Source organism: Pelophylax lessonae (assembly GCF_965119305.1).
Source record: "Pelophylax lessonae genome assembly, chromosome: 3".
In the NCBI taxonomy this organism is placed as follows: Eukaryota; Metazoa; Chordata; class Amphibia; order Anura; family Ranidae; genus Pelophylax; species Pelophylax lessonae.
Genome location: NC_138770.1, coordinates 76087007 through 76108536, shown reverse-complemented (window position 1 = coordinate 76108536; position 21530 = coordinate 76087007). Strand labels below are relative to the sequence as shown.

General features: G+C 47.0%; 1 protein-coding gene across 2 annotated transcripts in view; it reads right to left on the bottom strand.

Annotated features, from left to right (window-relative positions):
* ASXL2 (ASXL transcriptional regulator 2) overlaps positions 1-21530 on the bottom strand; it is a 145766-nt gene that overhangs the window by 39515 nt on the left and 84721 nt on the right. For both annotated transcript variants that reach the window (XM_082249207.1, XM_082249208.1), the window contains one exon: positions 4661-4776. In XM_082249207.1, coding sequence (XP_082105333.1) covers positions 4661-4776 — 116 coding nt within the window. The remainder of the gene's footprint in view (positions 1-4660; positions 4777-21530) is intronic.

Here is a 21530-nt window from a genome sequence, read left to right as displayed (position 1 = left end):
CTGGTGATGGCAAGTGCAGTACCAGGAAATGTATACTAGGCATAAAAAATGAATATGTCCCGGTACATGAACCTTTCAAGTAGTTGTAAACCTCTGTAATTAAAAACGAACAACGCATATTCTCCTATAGTGTGCCTCAATTCAAAGCACTGACTGTGGTTTCCGTCTCCTCTCTCTTTCTCTTCCGACACCACAGAATCCGGGGAGACGACCTTGCTGTAGGTGCTTAACAGTGTCAACTGTGCATGTTTCCCTATGAGACTGTGTAAACGGGGGTGTGTCCTTTCCTTCCACTCAGGTCTCAAATTACGCTCAGCTCTTATGCTGTGGTGTGTGATGTCAGATCCCCACCCCTTGCCTGCTGAATCTGAGGAAAAAAAACTTTGTGTGTTTTAGAAGGCTGCAGATAAACTGTGATTTTTAGCGGGACTTCGACATTGCGGCGGACAGATCGGACCCCTAACTGAAATTTTTGACACTTTTGGGGGGACCAGTGACATTACTACAGTAATCAGTACTAAAATATGCACTGTTACTGTAATAATGACACTGGCAGGGAAGGGGTTAACCTAGGGGTGATCAAAGGGGTAACTGTGCGCCTAGGGGAGTGTTTTCTAACTGTGGGGGTGTGTGGCTTGTGAAATAACCATAGAGACCTGTGATCCTATATAGAAGGGTCACAGGAGCTCTGTGATCATTTCAGAGAGAAGAACGGACAGCTGTGTTTACAACAGCTGACCGTCCTCTCTCAGTAGGGAGCGATCGCCGGTGCCCAGCGGCAATCGTGGCCGCCGGTCCCATGGATCGGCATCCCCACTGCCTAGTGGGGGCAGGAGCGCGCGTCCAGCGAGGCACGCTCGTCCCCCAGCACCACGCAAGCCAAGCCAGCCTAAAGCCGCAGTAAATCTGAGGCAGGCGCTCGCAAAGTGGGTAAATAATAAACATTTGTATCTTGTTAAAAAAAGAAACATCTGTATCATTCAAGGGATTGTAAACCTTCTTTTTTTTAATAATAAACATTTAAAGTGGCTGTAAAGGCGGAAGGTTTTTTTTATCTTAATGCATTCTATGCATTAAGATAACAATCCTTCTGTGTGCAGCAGCCCACCTCATACTTACCTGAGCCCATCTCGATCCAGCAATATTGCATGAGACTCGGCTATCCAGGACTCTCCCTCCTCAATGGCTGAGACAGCAGCGAAACGCCACTGGGAGAGAGAGGGGTGGGGTCTAATTGGACACAGAGAGCTGCAGCTTGGCTCAGGTGCCCCTATAGCAAGCTGCTTGCTGTGCACGCAGGCACTGCCAGGAGTGGCGAAGAGGGACCTGAGAAGAAGAGGAAAACCACTGCACAGAGCAGGTAAGCATGACACGTTATGACATTAAATTGTAAGCTCTTCTGAGCAGGGCCCTCTTAATCCTCTTGTATTTTATTGTATTGTAAATGTACTGTCTCCCTCTAATATTGTAAAGCGCTGCGCAAACTGCTGGTGTTATAGAAACCTTTAATAATAATAATTTTTACCCAAAAAAAAAAAAAAAAAAAAAAAACCTTAATATCACTTTAATGGTGGCAAGTGTGCAGTCTGGATCCAGGGCCATGCTGCCTGCATCTACAGACACTGACAGAGTGTCTCAGCCCCACCCCTGTCACGGGACTTGACTGACAGCAGAAGTAGGAGCCAATGGCTCCCACTGCTGCCACTCTGTCTTGGGAGGAGGTAGAGAGCGGAGAAAGCTTCTCTCGGGCATGGCACGGGATCGGGCTCAGGTAAAAGTTCTGCCTTTAGAACCACTTTCAATTCAGAAACAACAGAGTAACAATCTTTGAAAGATACTGAAAAATACAGAAAAGGCAGTGCTCATCAATAAATACAAAAAACGCTGCGTAAATTGACAGCGCTATATAAGTACCTGAAATAAATAAATAAAAAAGTCCTGTGAGCCTTTAGCGCGCTAAAGACATTAGAAAAGTACAGGTACACCAAGTCCCAATGGTGCGACTCTCTACCCTTCCCTAGGTGAAAGTGACATGGCACATGAAGGGTAAGCGATGAGCTCCATCCACTCCTTAATAAAGATGGAGGCATGCACATTGCCACTTTCACTGTTGGACAAGTTGTAAACTACAATACTTGGCTTTAATGGAGAAACCCCCTGTTCTGTAATTGCAAAAGTCAGTCATACTCTATTTATCCAGTTCTAGACCGGAAGGATTTGCCCCCTTAATGACAAGGCCATTTGTTGTGAATCGGCGCTGCGTTATTTTAACGGAAAATTGCACGGTCGTGCGACGCTGTACCCAAATACAATTGATGCCTTTTTTTCCCACAAATAGAGCTTTCTTTTGTTGGTATTTGATCATCTCTGCGATTTTTATTTTATGCATATGTATAGCACTGATTACTGTAGTAATGTCACTGGTACCCCCAAAAGTGTAAAAAAAATGTCAGTTAGGGGTCCAATCTGTCCGCCGCAATGTCGCAGTCCCGCAAAAAAATCGCAGATTGCCGCCATTACTCATTAAAAAAAAAACAGCAAAAATGACAAAAATCTTTCCCGTAGTTAGTAAACGCAATAACTTTTGCGCAAACCAATTAAAATACACTTTTTGCGATTTTTTTTTTTTTTTTTACCAAACATATGTAGCAGAAAACAAATTGGCCTAAAATGTCAAAAAAAAAAAATCGCACAGGTGATAAAATACCACCAAAAGAAAGCTCTATTTGTGGGGGAAAAAGGACGTCAATTTCATTTGGGTACAGCGTCGCACGACCGCGCAATTGTCCGTTAAATCGCAAAATACCCCATGGTCAGGAAGGGGGTAAAATCTTCCGGGGCTTAAGTGGTTAAAGGACGGGAAGGCGCCAATGCAAAGGGGCTAAACTGTTTTTTTTTTTTCTTTACATTTCTTTAGTTACCTCTTCCAGGTTTCCATGCCTAGGCAAGTGATGTCATACATCCCAGGAGTCTTCAGGAGGGGAGGAGGGTCTTTCTTAGCTAAGCACACCCTCCTGCCTGCATGTCTGAGCTAAGGACAGGATGGATTCCAAGAAATAAATGCTACATGAATCATCTGCCCTTAAGATGATCACAGCCAGAAAAGCTAGTGTTCTTGTAAGTAATTTCTCAGCACAATAAAGCACAGAGGCATGGATGGATGGATAGATGGGGCAGTTTGCTTTGACTATTAAAAATGAATTAAAAAAGCGTTTTTAGTTTGTGGTGCTCAGTTGTAGTTTAATTGCACTTTAATGATGTGCTTGCCAAAAGTCTTTCCTTATGTAATGCTAAGACACAAAGAAACTGCGCACCTTCTGCTAGGCGGCTTACAGCAAAATGAGTGCTACCTGACATTTCCATGAGTCTCCTGAGCCACTGGCTGCAGACAACTGAACCCTTTCATTAACTGGTTCCCGACTATTTACTGCGGCAACGTGGCTCTGCTGCGCAAATCGACGCAGACCTACGTCGGTCGCGAGTAGGCAGCTAGAGGACGAGCGCGCGCCGCCAACGGCGTGCTCCCGCCCCCACTCGGCAGCGGGGAAGCCGATGAACGGGTCAGGCAGCTCCGATTGCCGTCTGACACCCACGATCGTTACCCGCTGAGAGAGAAGGACGGACAGTTGTTGTAAACACAGCCGACCGTTCTCCCTGGAATGATCATAGAGTTCCTGTGATCCTTCTATAAAGGGTTAACATGTCTCTAAGATCATTTCACAAGCCACGCCCCCCCAGAGTTAGAATCACTCCCCTAGGCTCACATTTAACCCCTTGATCACCCACAATGTTAACCCCTTCCCTGCCAGTGTCATTATTACAGTAACTGTGCATATTTTTAGCACTGATTACTGTAGTAATGTCCCCCCAAAAGTGTCAAAAATGTCAGTTAGAGGTCCGATCTGTCCGCCGCAATGTCACGGTCCCGCTAAAAATTGCAGATCTACACCATTACTAGTAAAAAAAAACAAAAAAACAAAAACAAAAATGACATTAATCTTTCCCGTAGTTTGTAGATGCTATAACTTTTGCGCAAACCAATCAAAATACGCTTATTGCGATTTTTTTTTTTACCAAAAATATGTAGCAGAAAACAAATTGGCCTAAAATATCTAAAAAGTTTGATTTTTTATTTATTTTTTTTTGAGAATGTTATATAGCAGAATGTGAGAATTATTGTTTTTTTTTTTTTTTTCAGAATTGTCGCTCTTTTTTTTAGCGCAAAAAATAAAAATCGCACAAGTGATCAAATACCACCAAAAGGAAGCTCTATTTGTGGGGGAAAAAATACACATTAATTACAGAGCCGCATGACCGCACAATTGTCCGTTAAAATAAGGCAGTTACGACTCGCAAAATATGGCCTGGTCATTAAGGGGGAAAGTTTTCCGGTCCAGAAGTGGTTAAAAGGCCCTGTGTATACAGTAACCTAACTTTTACAGACAACAGTGTAGTGTGTCTGTCTGTCTTGCTCTCTACACTAAGAGAAGTGTCTGTGGATACATGTGACGAGACCTGACCTTCCAGCAGTCGGTAGAGCTTATGTGACAACAGGAGATCAGTACTCTACATTCTGTTATGGATGGAGTATGTGGTGACAAATGAGGAGGTGATGTATATGGAGGGACACGTGGACCTCCTCGCCCGTCCCCTCTGTTACCTGTTTCAGTGCCTTCTTGCTGAGCTTCTGAGATGGAGAGATGACTTTCCCCGCAGGGATGGGGGGTGATGGACAGCTGGGCTGGGGTGAAGATGGCTGGGACACTCTAGATGTAACTACAAAGCAAATGAGAAACAAAAATATGAGTTCTGAGGATAGGAATGACAACGGCACATCTGAGATATGACATATAGAATGATGTAGCCCTGGCTGTCTTATACTAAATCTTGGGGTTTCCTGACCCACAATGCATGCTATACCACACATCATTCATCCCTACTTGAAAATGATTGTTATGTTCGGCACATTCACGTATGTTCGGTGCATTTACATTTTGCAGAGCAGGGAGTATTTAACGTGACATTAAAGTCAAATTTAAATAAATACATAAAGAGTTACCACTTACCTGCTCTGTGCAGTGATAAAGCACAGAATTGTCACTTCCCTCCTCTTTTCGCAGTGCCTACCAGCTCTGAAGGCTCATCCCCTCCTTCGGGTGCCACTGGAAGCAAGCTGGGTGCTAAGGAAGCACCCGTGTGCACGCTCCCAAGCCAGGCTATATGCGTCATAGACACACACAGCATCGGTAAGCCATGCCCCCGCTCCCCTCTTCATAGGAGTTTGCCTGACGGACAGGCCCTCGGTGTTTCCTGTGAAAGTTGAACGTGAAGGGAGCCGTGCTGTAGCAGAGACAGCGCTGGAGTGGTGACAAGAGCCAGGTAAGTATTCAGGAATGGGGGTGGGTAGGACAAGCAGTGGGTTTTTTTTTTTACTTTAATGCAGAGAAGTTTAGGAGAACTGATTTATATGCAGCTACTTGTGATTGGACAATGGCACAAAAAGCTGCTGGAACAAGCCCCCCAAAAAAAACCCTTTCCACTCCCAGCTTGTCTCGGTTTTGTAGCAAGGAGTAGGGAAATCATAGGAGGGGAGAGTCCTGTGCCCTAACTAGACTACGTCAGGGGCAGACTGGGCCGTGGGGGCAATCCCCCCCCCCCCCGCTCTTCTGCCCCATAAAAAGGCTGCACCGCTTCTGCCGCAGACATGCCTAAAAGCTTTCTGGTGAAGAGCAGCAAAAAGTCCCCGCCTGTGTCCTACCTAGTGTGGGACGAGGATTACCCCCAGCATGGATGGTGTCCGAGCAGAGGCCGGCTCCGTGCCCTATCAGAGTCTCTCCTACCCCTTGCCAGCCCCCAGCGACTCGCCCGAGCTCCCCCTGTAGCCCTTGGCCGGCCAGTTGGGGAACCAGGAGACTGTGCAGCAGGAGCTGTCCAGCCCAACCGCCCGGTGAGCAGAGAGTACCTGGAGTGGAGCTTCGGCCGAGGATGGGGATTTGGGAGGAGGCAGAGAAGAAGAGGGAGAGCGGGAAGGAGGCTGAGTCGCTGCACAATGGGCCTCTGGGTTGTACTTTACCCCTGGGCCAATAGTTGTCCGTCAGCCCCAGCGCTACTTTACATCATAATGACTGGGATGTCCAAAAGCAGTTCAATTGAGTGGTGGGCAACATTGCAAACAATGCCAACACACCCACATTACACAAAACTGAGTCAAGAAGGCTTGGCAGACTCATAGAGCAGCTTATAGCACCTTAAAGTGATACTAAAGTCTCTTTTTTTTTCGGTTAAAAATACCAAATATGTTTTACCTACCTGCGCTGTGCAATGGTTTTGCACAGAGCAGCCCTCCTCCTTGGGTCCCTTGCCAGTGCTCCAGGCCCCTCCCTCTAGCCAAGTGCTCCCACAGCAAGCAGTCTGCTATGGGGGCACCAAAACCGTGCCGCTGCTCTCTGTGTCTGTGTATTCCGACACAGAGCCCTGACAACGTAGTCAGTTTACGTGCCTCCATCATCTGCTGCTATCTACAGCTCTCTTGTGTCTCCCTTTGTCCTCCTCCCACCTCCCCTCCCTGCCTGTCAGCTCTGTCCACTCCACAATCTTCCCCTCCTACTGCTTTCATAATACAACAACCTTGCAACAATCCCCTCTGATATGTTAAAAAATGTCCCCAATGCCGCTCTGTACCTTATTTAAGAGCGCCGATTGGCGCTCACTTGACTGACCCCCTCTCTCCTCCTCCTGGCTGACGTCAGCGGGGGTTTCTCAGCCCCGCCCATTTTTCTGTCAGCTCGAGAGAAGAGAGGCATGGCCGGTTACGTGAGCGTCGATCGGTGCTCTAAAATTAGGTACATAGCAGCATTTCTTTTAAAAAAAGCAAATGCACTGGGACATTGTTTACATATAAGAGGGAATTGTTGCAAGGTTGTTGCATGGCTTAACAACCACTTTAATGCATAGACTGCATTAAGATAAAAAATATAAAAAACCTTCTAGCTTTAGAACCACTTTAAGGCCGTAACTGGTATGAGAAAAGGCCCGAACATCCACTTGGTAGAACTTACCTAGTATGTGAACAGAAGCCGAGTTGGTCACTTTGCAAATCTGAGAAATATACAGTACCTGATGCTGAAACGCCTATAAAGCACTAACGGATCTGGAGTGTGCAGCAACAGAGAGACAGTATAGAGAAAATTTCTTAGGATGCTTCAGAGCAGGATATAAGAACCTATCCTAATAAAGGCAGAAAGCACAAACCATATTGGGGAGGAAGGAGGATTTCAATCTCAAGTTAGCTTTGTTCCTGTGCAACATTAAGGCTCCATGCACACTGGGCTCATAAAAATGCCAGTTCCCTTGGCAGAAAAAAAACGCTTAGAGTGTTTCTTGTACAGTGTTTAGACGAGTTTAGGAGAGTTTTGCATTTTCTTTTTCTGCCAGAAAGCTCCAATCAGAAATGCAAACCAGAAGGATCTTTTTTCCAGCCTCTAATTGTCCTAATGTGCATGGACACATAGGATAACATTGAGCTTCTTCTACTGGCAGAACACAAAGCTCCTGTAGAAGCAGTGATTTTTGAGTCAAGTGTGCAAGGAGCCTAAAGGCCCGTACACACGTACCGATTGTCGGCCGTAAATATTCGGCCGACGACCGATTGTCGGCTTGTTAGTATGATGCTTCCGACAGCCGACAGCGCACTTTCGGCCGAAAAGAATCTGTCGTGTAGGCATTAAAATTTTTGTAGGCCAGCACCCGAACGGCCGATTGTTCGCCAGTCAGTACAGAATTCGGCCGACAATCAGCAGATTTGCAAGACTGGGCATGCTCAGAAAAGAAAAAACACAGGGAAAGTGAACCATCACATGACATCACTTCTGCAGTCGGCTGCTGTTGGCCGACAAAATTCATGTGCAGTCTTTGGCAGTTTTCAACAGACACGACAGCCCTGGACAAAAGACGGCCGATCGTTCGGCCGACGATCGGTACGTGTGTACGGGGCATTAGGCTCCATGCACACGGGGCGTTAGAAAAAACGTCCTGCAAAGCCAGTTCTGACGCCGGGAAAAAACAGCTATTAAACGTGCTATCAGTAGCTTTTTCCATTGGCGTTAATTGCACGTTTGGCCACGTTGCTTTTAGCAGCGTTTTTTCTGCCTCCATTCAAAATCAATGGTTCCCTATGGGAGCCTATTGATTTGAATGGAAGTCGCACCACAAGTCGGATCAGGATGATCCGACTTGTGGCGCGACTTGCGCTGTGAGAATCTTAAGGGGGAACTCCACGCCAAAAATGGGAAAAAAATGGCGTGGGGGTCCCCCCCCAGGTTCCAAACCAGGCGCTTCGGGTCCGGCATGGAATTTGAGGGCTGCATGCTCGGATAAGGGTCTGGTATGGATTTTGGGGGGGACCCCACGCCGTTTTTTCGGCGTGGGGCTACCCTCAAATTCCATGCCGGACCCGAAGGGCCTGGTTTGGAACCTGGGGGGGACTCCCACGCCGTTTTTTTCCCATTTTTGGCGCGGAGTTCCCCCTTAAGATTCTCACAGTGCAAGTCGCGCCGCAAGTCGGATCATCCTGATCCAACTTGCGGTGCGACTTCCATTCAAATCAATAGGCTCCCATAGGGAACCATTGATTTTGAATGGAGGCAGAAAAAACATATAACGTGGCTGAACGTATGTTCATCACGTTCGGTCACGTTTGGTCATGTTCAGCCGCGTTTCTGCGTTTGAAACGCCGTGAAACACACGTTCGAACGCAAATAATTGCGTTCCAAAAAACGTCCCTGAACTCAACTGCCTGCAAATGACTGTAAACGACCCTGAATACATGGACAGATAAGATAAAATGTAGATGGGTTCAGGGGCTTCTAAAAAAAACGCCCAACTGCTCCTAAACGGCCATTTCCAGCGTCCCGTGTACATGGAGCCTTAAAAGGGCTCTTTACAGTATAAGGCCTCTAATTTAGAGACTCTTTGCGGATAACATCAAACAAGAAAAGCCAACCTATGTGTAAGATCTTACATGGGAATATCTCTAATAGGTTAGAACGGCGGCTTCTGCAGAGCCGAGAGAACCTGATTGAGGTCCCACAGGACTCAGAAGATTGGACAAGAGGAGTGATGTGAGCTACGCCCTGATGAAAGGCCATAAAGCAGTATTACATACTAAAACAAAAACGTTACATATTGCAGCTTACCATTTCTTAACCACTTCAGCCCTGGAAGCTTTACCCCCCTTCATGACCAGGCCATTTTTTGAAATATGGCACTGAGTTATTTGAACTGACAATTGCGCGGTTGTGGCGACACTGTACCCAAATAAAATTGATGTCCTTTTTTTCCCTACAAATAGAGCTTTCTTTTGGTGGTATGGGATCACCTCTGTGTTTTATTTTTTGCGCTATAAGCATAAAAAGACCGACAATTTGGAGAAAAAAAAAAAAACAATAGCCAACAAAGCATACCCAATAAAAAAACGTAAAAAATATAATCACCCGGCGAGTCCCTGCACCATAAGAACAATCATAGTGGCTTTCAGCCGCTTGATAGTTCTTACAGGCGGCAGGAGGGGACATCCCTCCCCTCCAGCCACCCTCCGGTGCTTCTACCGGCTCGCCCGTGCGATCGGTAAGCCAGAGAAGGAATCCACCGGCGGCAGAAGTACACCATAGAGACTGCAGAGGACCAGATGGTCCCCGGCAGTCTCTATGACTCTCGGAGGTCCAGGCGCAATATTATGACGTCACGCCCGGCCTGGCAGTTCCCAATACTGCCACGATCTCGACAGGATAGCTAAGATAATTTTTTTTTAAAAGGTTTTTATTTCAGGCTTTCCAGCCTGTAGGAGAGATCTGAGGTCTTAATGACCCCAGATATCTCCATAAAGAGGTCCTGTCATGCACTATTCCTATTGCAAGGGATGTTTACATTCCTTGTAATAGGAATAAAAGTGATCAAAAGGAAAATTAAAGAGAAAGTGTAAAAAAAAAAAAAAAAAAAAAAAGTGCCCCTGTCCCCGCTTGCTCGCATGCAGAAGCGAACACATGCCTAGGTCGTGGCCACATATATAAAGAGCGTTCAATTCATACATGTGAGGTATTGCGGCAAACATTAGAGCAAGAGCAACAATTCTAGCCCAAGATCTCTTCTGTAATTCTAAACTGAAAACCTGTAAAAAATTTTAAAGCGTTGCCTATGGAGATTTTAAAAGTACCTAAGTTGGTTTCATTCCACGATTGTGCGCAATTTTAAAGCATGACGTGTTAAGTATCTATTTACTCGGTGTAACATCATCTTTCACATTATACAAAAAAATTGGGCAAACTTTAGTGGTTTGTCTTTTTTTAATTCATAAAACTGTTTTTTTTCCCCAAAAAAAGGCGTTTGAAAAATTTCTGCGCATATACCGTGTGACATAAAAAGTTGCAATGACAGTCATTTATTCCCTAGGGTCTCTGTTAAAAAATATATATAATGTTTGGGGGTTCTGAGTAATTTTCTAGCAAATAAATGATGCTTTTTAAATGTAGGAGTGGAGTGCTGGAAATAGCCCGGTATGGAAGTGGTTAATGGCCACTGAGAATATGGTTTGGATTACTTCAAATGGGACAGGAATATTTATCCACAATATCCCTCAAGAAATCTAAGATACATTAATTCCACTGTATCAGAATGATGGAACATATCATAGATTATTGTAGGTCAGAGACGAACAGTCTGCTACTGGGGTCTCCTGCTATTGTCTGCTTAATAAGGTGCTCTGTATTTATACGTACGATAATGTCCTTTGTTTTAGCCTTGTTGCTGGCAGTCTGGTCACCCAGGCTGGTTTAAGTGCTGAGTAATTAGCATGTTAATTATAACATTGTCTGGGTGTGGATTTCCATTTACCTATTGTTTCTGTCCAGATGGTTAGTTAATTAGCTCAGGTTAATTATGTTTCTGGTTACAGTTTATGTTGGCTGTTCCGTAGTTATGGTAATTCTATTTCTGATTACAATTTCATATTCATACAATAATGTAATCTGGGTCACCTGACCTGGTGGGGTTTTCTGTGTGAGTTTGTTCAATAAACAGTTCTAGATCTTATACAATCTATTCTCGGCTAGTCTTGTATATTGAGGCTAAATATCTCATATATATGTTCAAGACTGAAGGAAGCGCTATACTGACAGAAGCACACAAGCGGATTCTGGGTCGGTCCTGTCACAGATGATACCACATGTGTGGGACTTTTTCACAGCCTAGATGCATAGAGGGGTCCAAAATCAAAGGAGCACCTTTGATTTTTGAGGAAGCACAAATTATGCATAAATTATTCATCTCAATTCCTGACCCCTGGGATGCACACGAGCAGGAGGATGTACAGGTACGTCCTACTGGAACAAAAGAGCACGTAAGTGATAAGCAGTTACAGCAACAGTATTTTTTCCCTTTTTTGGGATAAAGGTTTTATACATATGAATAAAAGCTGACCATTGTAAGCACTCCTGTCAATGAAAAATGGTTTGTTTAAATCCTCTAACTGCCACTTTTGCAGGACAGTTTGGTCTGTTAAAGGAAGTTGAAAAATAACAGATTTATTGGCATGCTCAACAAGTGAAAATTAAAGCGGAGTTCCACCCAAAATTGGAACTTCCGCTTTAGGGAGTCCTGACCCCCTGACATGCCACATTTGGCATGTCATTTTTTTTGGGGGGGGGGGGGAGCGGGTACCTAGTTTTGACAGGTACCCGCTCCCACTTTCGCTCGGAGCGCCGCGGCGCCCTGAACGGAAGTTCTCCTCTCCCCCTCCCTCCCTGCAATCTTCTGGGACACGTCAGAGGTCCCAGAAGATTGCCGGCCAATCAAGACGCGCAGCGCGACTCGCGCATGCGCAGTGGGTACCCAGCTGTGAAGCCGCAAACTATCACAGCCGGGTGCCCACAGCAGTGATGCCGGCGCCGAGGGAGAGGATCGAGGCTTCGGGCGGCCGCATCTCTGGACCGTTGGACAGGTGAGTGAATGGCTGGAACTCCGCTTTAAGTAAAAAAAAAAAAAAAAAGAAAAAGAAAAACAAATGCAGCCACCACATCTATTGAATTGGGAAGCTAAACTATGCTAATTAAGGTGGAATGCAGAGACCACTTTGGTGAGGAAAGGGGCTTTTGACCTCAATACAGCTTTTTTTCCTGTACAACATTAAGAATGCTTCCTTACAGGATAAGGTCAATAATTCAGAGGTGTGTAGCCACCATATTTGTGTTTTAGTCTCCTAAACAGAACAGCCCCGGCCAAGATTTGTCCATTTAGACAGATGTCGGTCCAGACTGGACTGGAGGAAAGACAGAAAACAACTATGCCATTGAAGCCAGCTGCCGATAAACAGGATGGGACATTGGCCCTTGGGATAGGTTGTATGGACGATCTGGAAGGGCTTGCGGAGCATTTCCCATGAGTCTGAGTAAGTTTGAGTACCATATCCTCCTGGGCCAATTCCATGATATGAGAATCACTGGAATGCTCTCTATTTTGATCCTGCAAAGGAGGCAAAAAATTATCCAGAGGGGTGAAAAGACACACAGTGACCAGAGCATCCAATGTGAAGGCTCAAGGGTCCCTTGGACCTGGCAACAAACCTGTCCAGTTTGTTGTTGAATCTGAACACCAGTAAAACCATATCTAGCATCCCCAATCTATGTCAAAGGGCTTGAAATACTTTGGGATAAAGGCCCATTCCCATGGATCCAACTTCCAATTTTCCATCCCTTGGATGTGGATGATGGACAGGGCCATAATGTGCAGTTCTTACCAAGAGAGGATCAAGAATATTTCCTTCTGTGTGGTGCGACTTCCAGTGTCTTCTTTTTTTGTAAGATACTCTTTATTCATTTTTTTTGGATTAGGGTACAAAACAAAGCCTATTGGGCATACCCAGGCTTATAAGGTAAACAAAAAGACATAAAAAAAAAGAATCAATCAACTCTTCACTTGGCAACCAAGCTTTCTGATTTAGATAAAGCTCACTGGCATAGGTATACCTAAAAAGGCACTACCTAAACAGTCGCTACCCTACAGATGTTCCCAGTAGGTCAGTAGTTCCAGTGTCTTCTTGATGGTTGTTGTAGATCATGGCTGTGGCACTGGCTGACTGGATTCCCATTGGGTGTCTTTGCAGAAGATGAATCCAGAGATGAATCCATATGTACACAGAAAGGTCGAAATTGGGAACACTGCATCATACGAGTTCCTACTTTTTATATAGCCCAAGTTAACTATGTAACCGAATTACCCTGAATGTTCCAGAATGTTGATAGCAAGGTGAATTTCTTCAAAGGACCGCATTCCTCTGCACCAAGAGGCTATCCAGAACTCCACCCATGCCCGACATCTGTGTCTTCTTTCAAAAGTGCGTCCCTGTCTTAGACTTGGCTTTGAAAGACTGAGAGGGACGAACGGAGCCCTTCCAAACCTCAGGCGTAGTCAGGGCCGCTGATAGGCCAGTACAACCAGCCCTGTTGTACCGGGCCCGGCGTCCTCGGCTCAGCAGGGGGGGGGGCCCGGGCAGCTTTGCAGATGATTAGTGCAAAAAATAAAAAAAGGTCTTTCTAAATTACACCCCCGCTCAGCTGCTCCTTCTAGCTTATGGGGGTGTATTATTACTATCTTCTGAGCCTCTCTTTGTTGCTGTATGTTGGTGGGAGTGGAGGAACTTTTTTTTCATTTTCGGGCGCATGCCCAGTGTATTCAGTTCCTGCTCTGCATAGACCGGCTGCTTAAAGTTCGGGTGCCTGCTGCTGTCTGTTTCCTTCACTGTCAGAGTGATATCCCTCCGCTCATCTCCCCACTCAGTAGTCGGCTTGAGAGAGATAAGGGAGTGAGAGGCTGTGAGGTGGGCGGCGGCATCAGTCATCTGACACTGTCCAGGAGGAGAGGGAAGCTAGAATTCATAGTGGCTGCTTCAGCACAGGGGTGCCTGGGGGTGGGTAATATATTTATATCTTTATATATACAGCAGTGATTGTAATGTACTATGTCACTATCTAACACACAGGCAGGTGCAGGTGCTCTATCATGGCTGGCTCTGTCACAGTGTTTTACATGACATGGCTGTTGGGTGCTGATTTTGTTAACTTATTGGTCATAAGTTAACAAGGTCAGCCACCAACAGCCATGTCATGTAAAACACTGTGACAGAGCCAGCCATGATAGAGCACCTGCACCTGCCTGTGTGTTATCATAATCCTGATGATTTTAAAATGCCTGTGTTGCTGTAATTAAGGCTTCTTAGGGCAGAATCTGCTTGTTCAGTGGGGGATCTGTCCACTGATCCCCCTGCTGAGCTGAGTGGGCAGATGACAGGTGATCAGTCCAGGACAAAGCCCACTCTGCTCGAAGGGCATCTGGTGTAAACAAACCAACTGTCTGTTTACATCTGACTTCCCTCCAATCGGATCCACTAAACCAGGGGTGGGGAACCTGCGGCCTGCACGATCGTGACGTCTGGCCCCCCTCCCCGTGCCGCTGTGTCAGAAGGAGCCGATGGCTCTGTCCTGACACTGAGTCTCCGAAAAGGATGGACCCGAGGCGCAGAGCAGTGCACCTCGAGCCCGCCCATTTGTGTGACAATAGCGAATTAAAATTCGCTATTGTCTCACGGATCCTCCTCCTCCTCGGCCAATGCCATTGCCGAGGAGGAGGCGGGACGCGGGAAGACTCTAAGAGACACGGGGGCTGAAGAGAGGAAGCCACCGCTACAACAGGTAAGTCAAGTGCACTGGTCTGCGGGGCTTGGCACGCTGTTCACTCTGCATTGTAAGGGGGCACGCTGTTCACTCTGCATTTTAAGGGGGCACGCTGTTCACTCTGCATTTTAAGGGGGCACGCTGCTCACTCTGCATTTTAAGGGGGCACGCTGCTCACTCTGCATTTTAAGGGGGCACGCTGTTCACTCTGCATTTTAAGGGGGCACGCTGTTCACTCTGCATTTTAAGGGGGCACGCTGTTCACTCTTCATTGTAAGGGGGCACGCTGTTCACTCTGCATTGTAAGGGGGCACGCTGTTCACTCTGCATTGTAAGGGGGCACGCTGTTCACTCTGCATTGTAAGGGGGCACGCTGTTCACTCTGCATTTTAAGGGGGCACGCTGCTCACTCTGCATTTTAAGGGGGCACGCTGTTCACTCTGCATTTTAAGGGGGCACGCTGTTCACTCTGCATTTTAAGGGGGCACGCTGTTCACTCTTCATTGTAAGGGGGCACGCTGCTCACTCTGCATTTTAAGGGGGCACGCTGCTCACTCTGCATTTTAAGGGGGCACGCTGCTCACTCTGCATTTTAAGGGGGCACGCTGTTCACTCTGCATTTTAAGGGGGCACGCTGTTCACTCTGCATTGTGGTCAGTCTGCATTGTAAGGGGGCACGCTTTGGTCAGTCTGCATTGAAAGGGGGCACGCTGTGGTCAGTCTGCGTTTGTAAGGGGGCACGCTGTGGTCAGTCTGCGTTTGTAAGGGGGCACGCTGTGGTCAGTCTGCATTGTAAGGGGGCACGCTGTGGGCAGTCTGCATTGTAAGGGGGCACGCTGTGGGCAGTCTGCATTGTAAGGGGGCACGCTGTGGGCAGTCTGCATTGTAAGGGGGCACGCTGTGGGCAGTCTGCATTGTAAGGGGGCACGCTGTGGTCATTCTGCATTGTAAGGGGGCACGCAGTGGTCTCTCTGCATTGTAAGGGGGCACGCTTTGGTCTCTCTGCATTGTAAGGGGGCACGCTTTGGTCAGTCTGCATTGTAAGGAGGCACGCAGTGGTCACTCTGCATTGTAAGGGGGCACGCAGTGGTCACTCTGCATTGTAAGGGGGCACGCTGTGGTCAGTCTGCATTGTAAGGGGGCATGCTGTGGTCTCTCTGCATTGTAAGGGGGCACGCTTTGGTCAGTCTGCATTGTAAGGAGGCACGCAGTGGTCAAATATAACAGGCTAATTTTTAAGTTGATTATTTTGTAAGGCCCCCGAATGATGTTACAAAAATCCAAATGGGCCTTGGCAGAAAAAAGGTTCCCCACCCCTGCACTAAACAGAGGGGAACAGATCCCTTTCTGTTTTGCTTAGCAGATCGGATTGGAGGTAGGCGGGTGTAAAAAGTCAGTTTAGATCCATCGCTCTTTTGTAGTGAATGGGGGGTCAGATCAGGTCAGCCTGGAAAATGGCTGATTGTACTCAAGTGATAGATCGACTCGGGTACAACCAGCCTGTCTTATTTTTACATGCAATTATTGTTTCAGGGCGGGGTCTGGGGAGGGGCCAGGGGCGGGGTTGAGGGTTGGGCTAAAGGGGGCCCCATCAGGTAGGCTGTAGGGGGCCCCATGATTTCTATCAGCGGCCCTGGGCGTAGTAATGGTAGAGGTGCAAGCCTTTTTCCTCAGGAGAAGAGTACTAATACCTCTGTAATTTCCCTGAAGTATTTATTCAAGGAAGGACAAAATAGGTATTTGCCTTCAAAGAGAAGCCAATCAAAGCATTTCCAACAATTAAAACCCCCGTATAGATGGGCCAAAAGTTGGGCGACACCAGCCAGTTCAATAAAAACCAGGTGGCATTCGGCCCATGTGCAAGGCAGCTGCTTCGATACAAGCCAGCCATTTGGCCAGCTTCTGTCGGACAAGCATGCTGGGAAACCAGCAGCCAACCAGCTCACAATCAGAGCTCTCAGCCAATGGCTAAGAGTGCTGATCTGAGTGTTCTGGAGGGGGGGGGCATCAACAGCTCAGCGGGGGAGAACGCTGTACTAACATCGGATCGTTAGTACAGCAGCTTCAAGGGCACATTGACAGCTGGGTCCCTGCAACAAGGGCACATTGACAGCTGGTTTTCTACAACAAGGGCACATTGACAGCTGGTTTTCTACAACAAGGCCACATTGAAAGCTGGGTTCCTGAAACAAGGGCACATTGACAGCTGGTTTTCTACATCAAGGCCACATTGACAGCTGGGTCCCTGCAAAAAGGGCACATTGACAGCTGGGTCCGTGCAACAAGGGCACATTGACAGCTGGGTCCCTGAAACAAGGGCACATTGACAGCTGGTTTTCTACATCAAGGCCACATTGACAGCTGGGTCCCTGCAAAAAGGGCACATTGACAGCTGGGTCCGTGCAACAAGGGCACATTGACAGCTGGGTCCGTGCAACAAGGGCACATTGACAGCTGGGTCCCTGAAACAAGGGCACATTGACAGCTGGTTTTCTACAACAAGGCCCCATTTTCAGCTGAGTCCCTGCCACAAGGGCACATTGACAGCTGGGTCCCTGCAACAAGGACACTTGACAGCTGGTTTTCTACAACAAGGCCACGTTTTCAGCTGAGTCCCTGCCACAAGGACACATTGACAGCTGGGTCCCTGCAACAAGGACACTTGACAGCTGGTTTTCTACAACAAGGCCACGTTTTCAGCTGAGTCCCTGCAACAAGGGCACATAGACAGCTGGGTCCCTGCAACAAGGGCACATGGACAGCTGGGTCCCTGCAACAAGGACACTTGACAGCTGGTTTTCTACAACAAGGCCACATTGAAAGCTGGGTTCCTGAAACAAGGGCACATTGACAGCTGGTTTTCTACATCAAGGCCACATTGACAGCTGGGTCCCTGCAACAAGGGCACATTGACAGCTGGGTCCATGCAACAAGGGCACATTGATAGCTGGGTCCGTGCAACAAGGGCACATTGACAGCTGGTTTTCTACAACAAGGCCACATTGACAGCTGGGTCCCTGAAACAAGGGCACATTGACAGCTGGTTTTCTACAACAAGGCCCCATTTTCAGCTGAGTCCATGCCACAAGGGCACATTGACAGCTGGGTCCGTGCAACAAGGGCACATTGACAGCTGGGTCCGTGCAACAAGGGCACATTGACAGCTGGTTTTCTACAACAAGGCCACATTGAAAGCTGGGTTCCTGAAACAATGGCACATTGACAGCTGGGTCCCTGCCACAAGGGCACATTGACAGCTGGTTTTCTACATCAAGGCCACATTGACAGCTGGGTCCCTGCAACAAGGGCACATTGAAAGCTGGATCCGTGCAACAAGGGCACATTGACAGCTGGGTCCGTGCAACAAGGGCACATTGACAGCTGGTTTTCTACAACAAGGCCACATTGAAAGCTGGGTTCCTGAAACAAGGGCACATTGACAGCTGGGTCCCTGCCATGAGGGCACATTGACAGCTGGTTTTCTACATCAAGGCCACATTGACAGCTGGGTCCCTGCAACAAGGGCACATTGACAGCTGGGTCCGTGCAACAAGGGCACATTGACAGCTGGGTCCGTGCAACAAGGGCACATTGACAGCTGGTTTTCTACAACAAGGCCACATTGACAGCTGGGTCCCTGAAAAAAGGGCACATTGACAGCTGGTTTTCTACAACAAGGCCCCATTTTCAGCTGAGTCCCTGCCACAAGGGCACATTGACAGCTGGGTCCGTGCAACAAGGGCACATTGACAGCTGGGTCCGTGCAACAAGGGCACATTGACAGCTGGTTTTCTACAACAAGGCCACATTGACAGCTGGGTCCCTGAAAAAAGGGCACATTGACAGCTGGTTTTCTACAACAAGGCCCCATTTTCAGCTGAGTCCCTGCCACAAGGGCACATTGACAGCTGGGTCCGTGCAACAAGGGCACATTGACAGCTGGGTCCCTGCAACAAGGGCACATTGACAGCTGGGTCCTTGCAACAAGGGCACATTGACAGCTGGGTCCCTGAAACAAGGGCACACGGACAGCTGGGTACCTGCAACAAGGACATCTGACAGCTGGTTTTCTACAACAAGGGCACATTGACAGCTGTGTTCCTATACCAAGCACTGAGAGATGGGTTCAAAACAAGGGCAAACGGCTGGTTTGCTACAACAAGGGCACAAAGATAGCTTGGTTCCTATCACAATGGCATGCTTGGGTTGCAACAACAAAGGCGTACTGACAGGGGTTAGTTATTAAACATACCATGAAGTCTTACCCAAAACAAGTCCAGGACTACGCCAGCTGCTACTGAAATAGTGACTTCTGTTCGCTACAGCGATATAAACTGTGTGTAACCTTCTCAGTTAAAATCTCAGGCATTGTTTTCAAAATGCTAACTAGTCAAAAAGTATTCCAAGCAAAAAAAAAAACCCGCAGAACATGCCTTTACAAAGTGCTGAGAAAGGCGTAAGAAACAATTGCCTTGTGTTTTTTTGCTTTCCAAGAAGTTCAGCTTGGTGGTGTTTTCAGTTGGGAACGCAACTATGGTGTCTCCGCCAGCCGCCCGGCCCAGAAACTAAAAATACAACACTGGTTCTCCTCCAAGCTCCCCCAAATTGCACAGTCAGCAGCCAAAAATAACCCAGCTTTTACAACAAGCATGTAATCAGATCCAGATGTGAGAATATCACCATCAGTCAGCAGGCTTTAGAGTTAAGGGAAATTTCCCACATTACAATAGTCTAGGTTGGCTCAGTACATTTTTGTGCTGATTCAACCTGGGTGCGGCTACATCCCAGCATGGATCTGTATGTTTTCAGAGACAATAAGAGAAATACAAACTTTTAGCCAGAGAGGAATGGTCTGGGTGACATTGGTTGTAAAAAAGGCTTAGAAATGTGGCAGAGCAAGGTAAATCTCAGGAATGGATAAGCAGAAATACAAATCCTTTGTCAAATAAAACATATCACACATATGTATTCCAAAAACCCTAGATTGGGGTTTCACCGATACGGTTTTATTGCTGCAGAGTACGAGTACCGATAGTTTTGGTCAAAGTATTTGTCGATGCTGAGTGCCAATACTTTTTGTGGTGCGATTTGAGCCCATACAAAATGAATGGGCTCAAATTGCACTGCGAAGAATTGCATGTGATTTGAACAGGAATGAGGTGCGATTCTTGTTCGAATCTCATGAGGTTTCCCTAACCACTCCTGTGTGAATCCAGTAAAGACAGCCATGGTCGAAGTTTATTCAAAAAAATGTTATAAAAACTGACATGTTAAAAGTACATGTAGCACCCTCCTAGATAGGTGCTAGACAGGTTAAATATAGTTTGCTCTGTCTGCTATTTATGGGAGCCTGATTAGTAGTTAGGCCTGCTCAGTGTGCTCAATGTGCGATTCATGTGGGCTGAGGGAGTGTCCCCACTGTATCCAATGAGGAGCTTCGTTGGACAGTGGAGGAAACCTGGCCAATGACGCACAGGCTTTTGTACCTGTCCCAGTGGGTTGGCAACGTGAGACGTGCAACATGAGATAGCGTATGAAAGCCAAGAGCACATGTGGCAGGGGGTCTTTGGGCGGGAAACCAAGTTCCAGAAGGAGGGTGACAGCTGTCTCCTCTTCTGAAGTTGTGGAAGGTGGTCACAGGCAGTCGGCCTGGTGAACCGGAAAGTGTGGCTGAACCCAGAGGTCCAGTGAAAGCTGACTGGTGGAGTTTGGTGGCTCCAGAAAAACAGTGTCCGTGAGTACAGAGGAACTTGCCCAGGGGTCCACTCCAGAGGCTAGAGTCAGCGGACGGGTGTCAGCACACAGGCATTGAGAGTAAAGGGGGTGCCAGTTTTAGAACCCTGAAGAGAATATTTACACAGCAACATTTAAAGTATCTTCACTTAGGGGCAAGGTGAAGCAGCGGCCTTGCTGAATTCTACAGTAAGCTGTCCTTCAGACTGTGAATAGTTAATAGTTGGAGTATCCCACTCATCCCGTCTCCTATCCAAATTCTCAATAAAACCTCAAAAACAACATCCCCTGCACTTATTATTGACTGAGCCAAGAACTTTCATTGCTGTTCATCTGCTGTCAGTTGCTAAGGGTAACCCAGGGGAATCCAGAAAGTGTAATTCTCAGCAGTCTTCTAGGGGGCAGTGCTACATACATGTCTGTGATATGTCAAGTCCAAATCTGCACGGTCACTGTGTCCACTGATGATGGAAAACCACGGCCGCTTGCAGTGCCAACAGGGCTGGAGGAGATGTATAGAGATGTGTAGGCGGCCCGCCTTCAAGCTGACATCACTTCTGCCCTATACAGTGGGGAAAATAATTATTTGATCCCCTGCTGATTTTGGAAGTTTGCCCACTTACATAGAAATAAAGGGTCTATGATTTTTATCATAGGTGTATTTTAAATGCTAGAGACGAGAATATCAACCAAAAATCCAGAAAAAAACACATAATACAAATGCTAGGAATTGAGTTTCAGTTCAGTAAGTATAATAGGTATCCGATCCCTAAGCAAAACTTGACTTGTAGGAATGGTGTTCTTAGGGTCATAGTCAGCATTTTTCTTCCTCCAAACACAGCAAGTCCCCCTCCTCAAGAAGGCACATGTACAGTCATTCCAACGAACATCTAAATGATTAAAAGAAGGATTGGGAGAAAGTGCTGTGGTCAAATGAGACCAAAATTGCGCTCTTTGGCAATAACTCCACTTGCTGTGTTTTGAGAAAGAAAAATGCTGACTATGACCCTAAGAGCACCATTCCTACATTTAAGAACGGAGGGGGAAACATAATGCTTTGGGGCCGTTTCTCTGCTA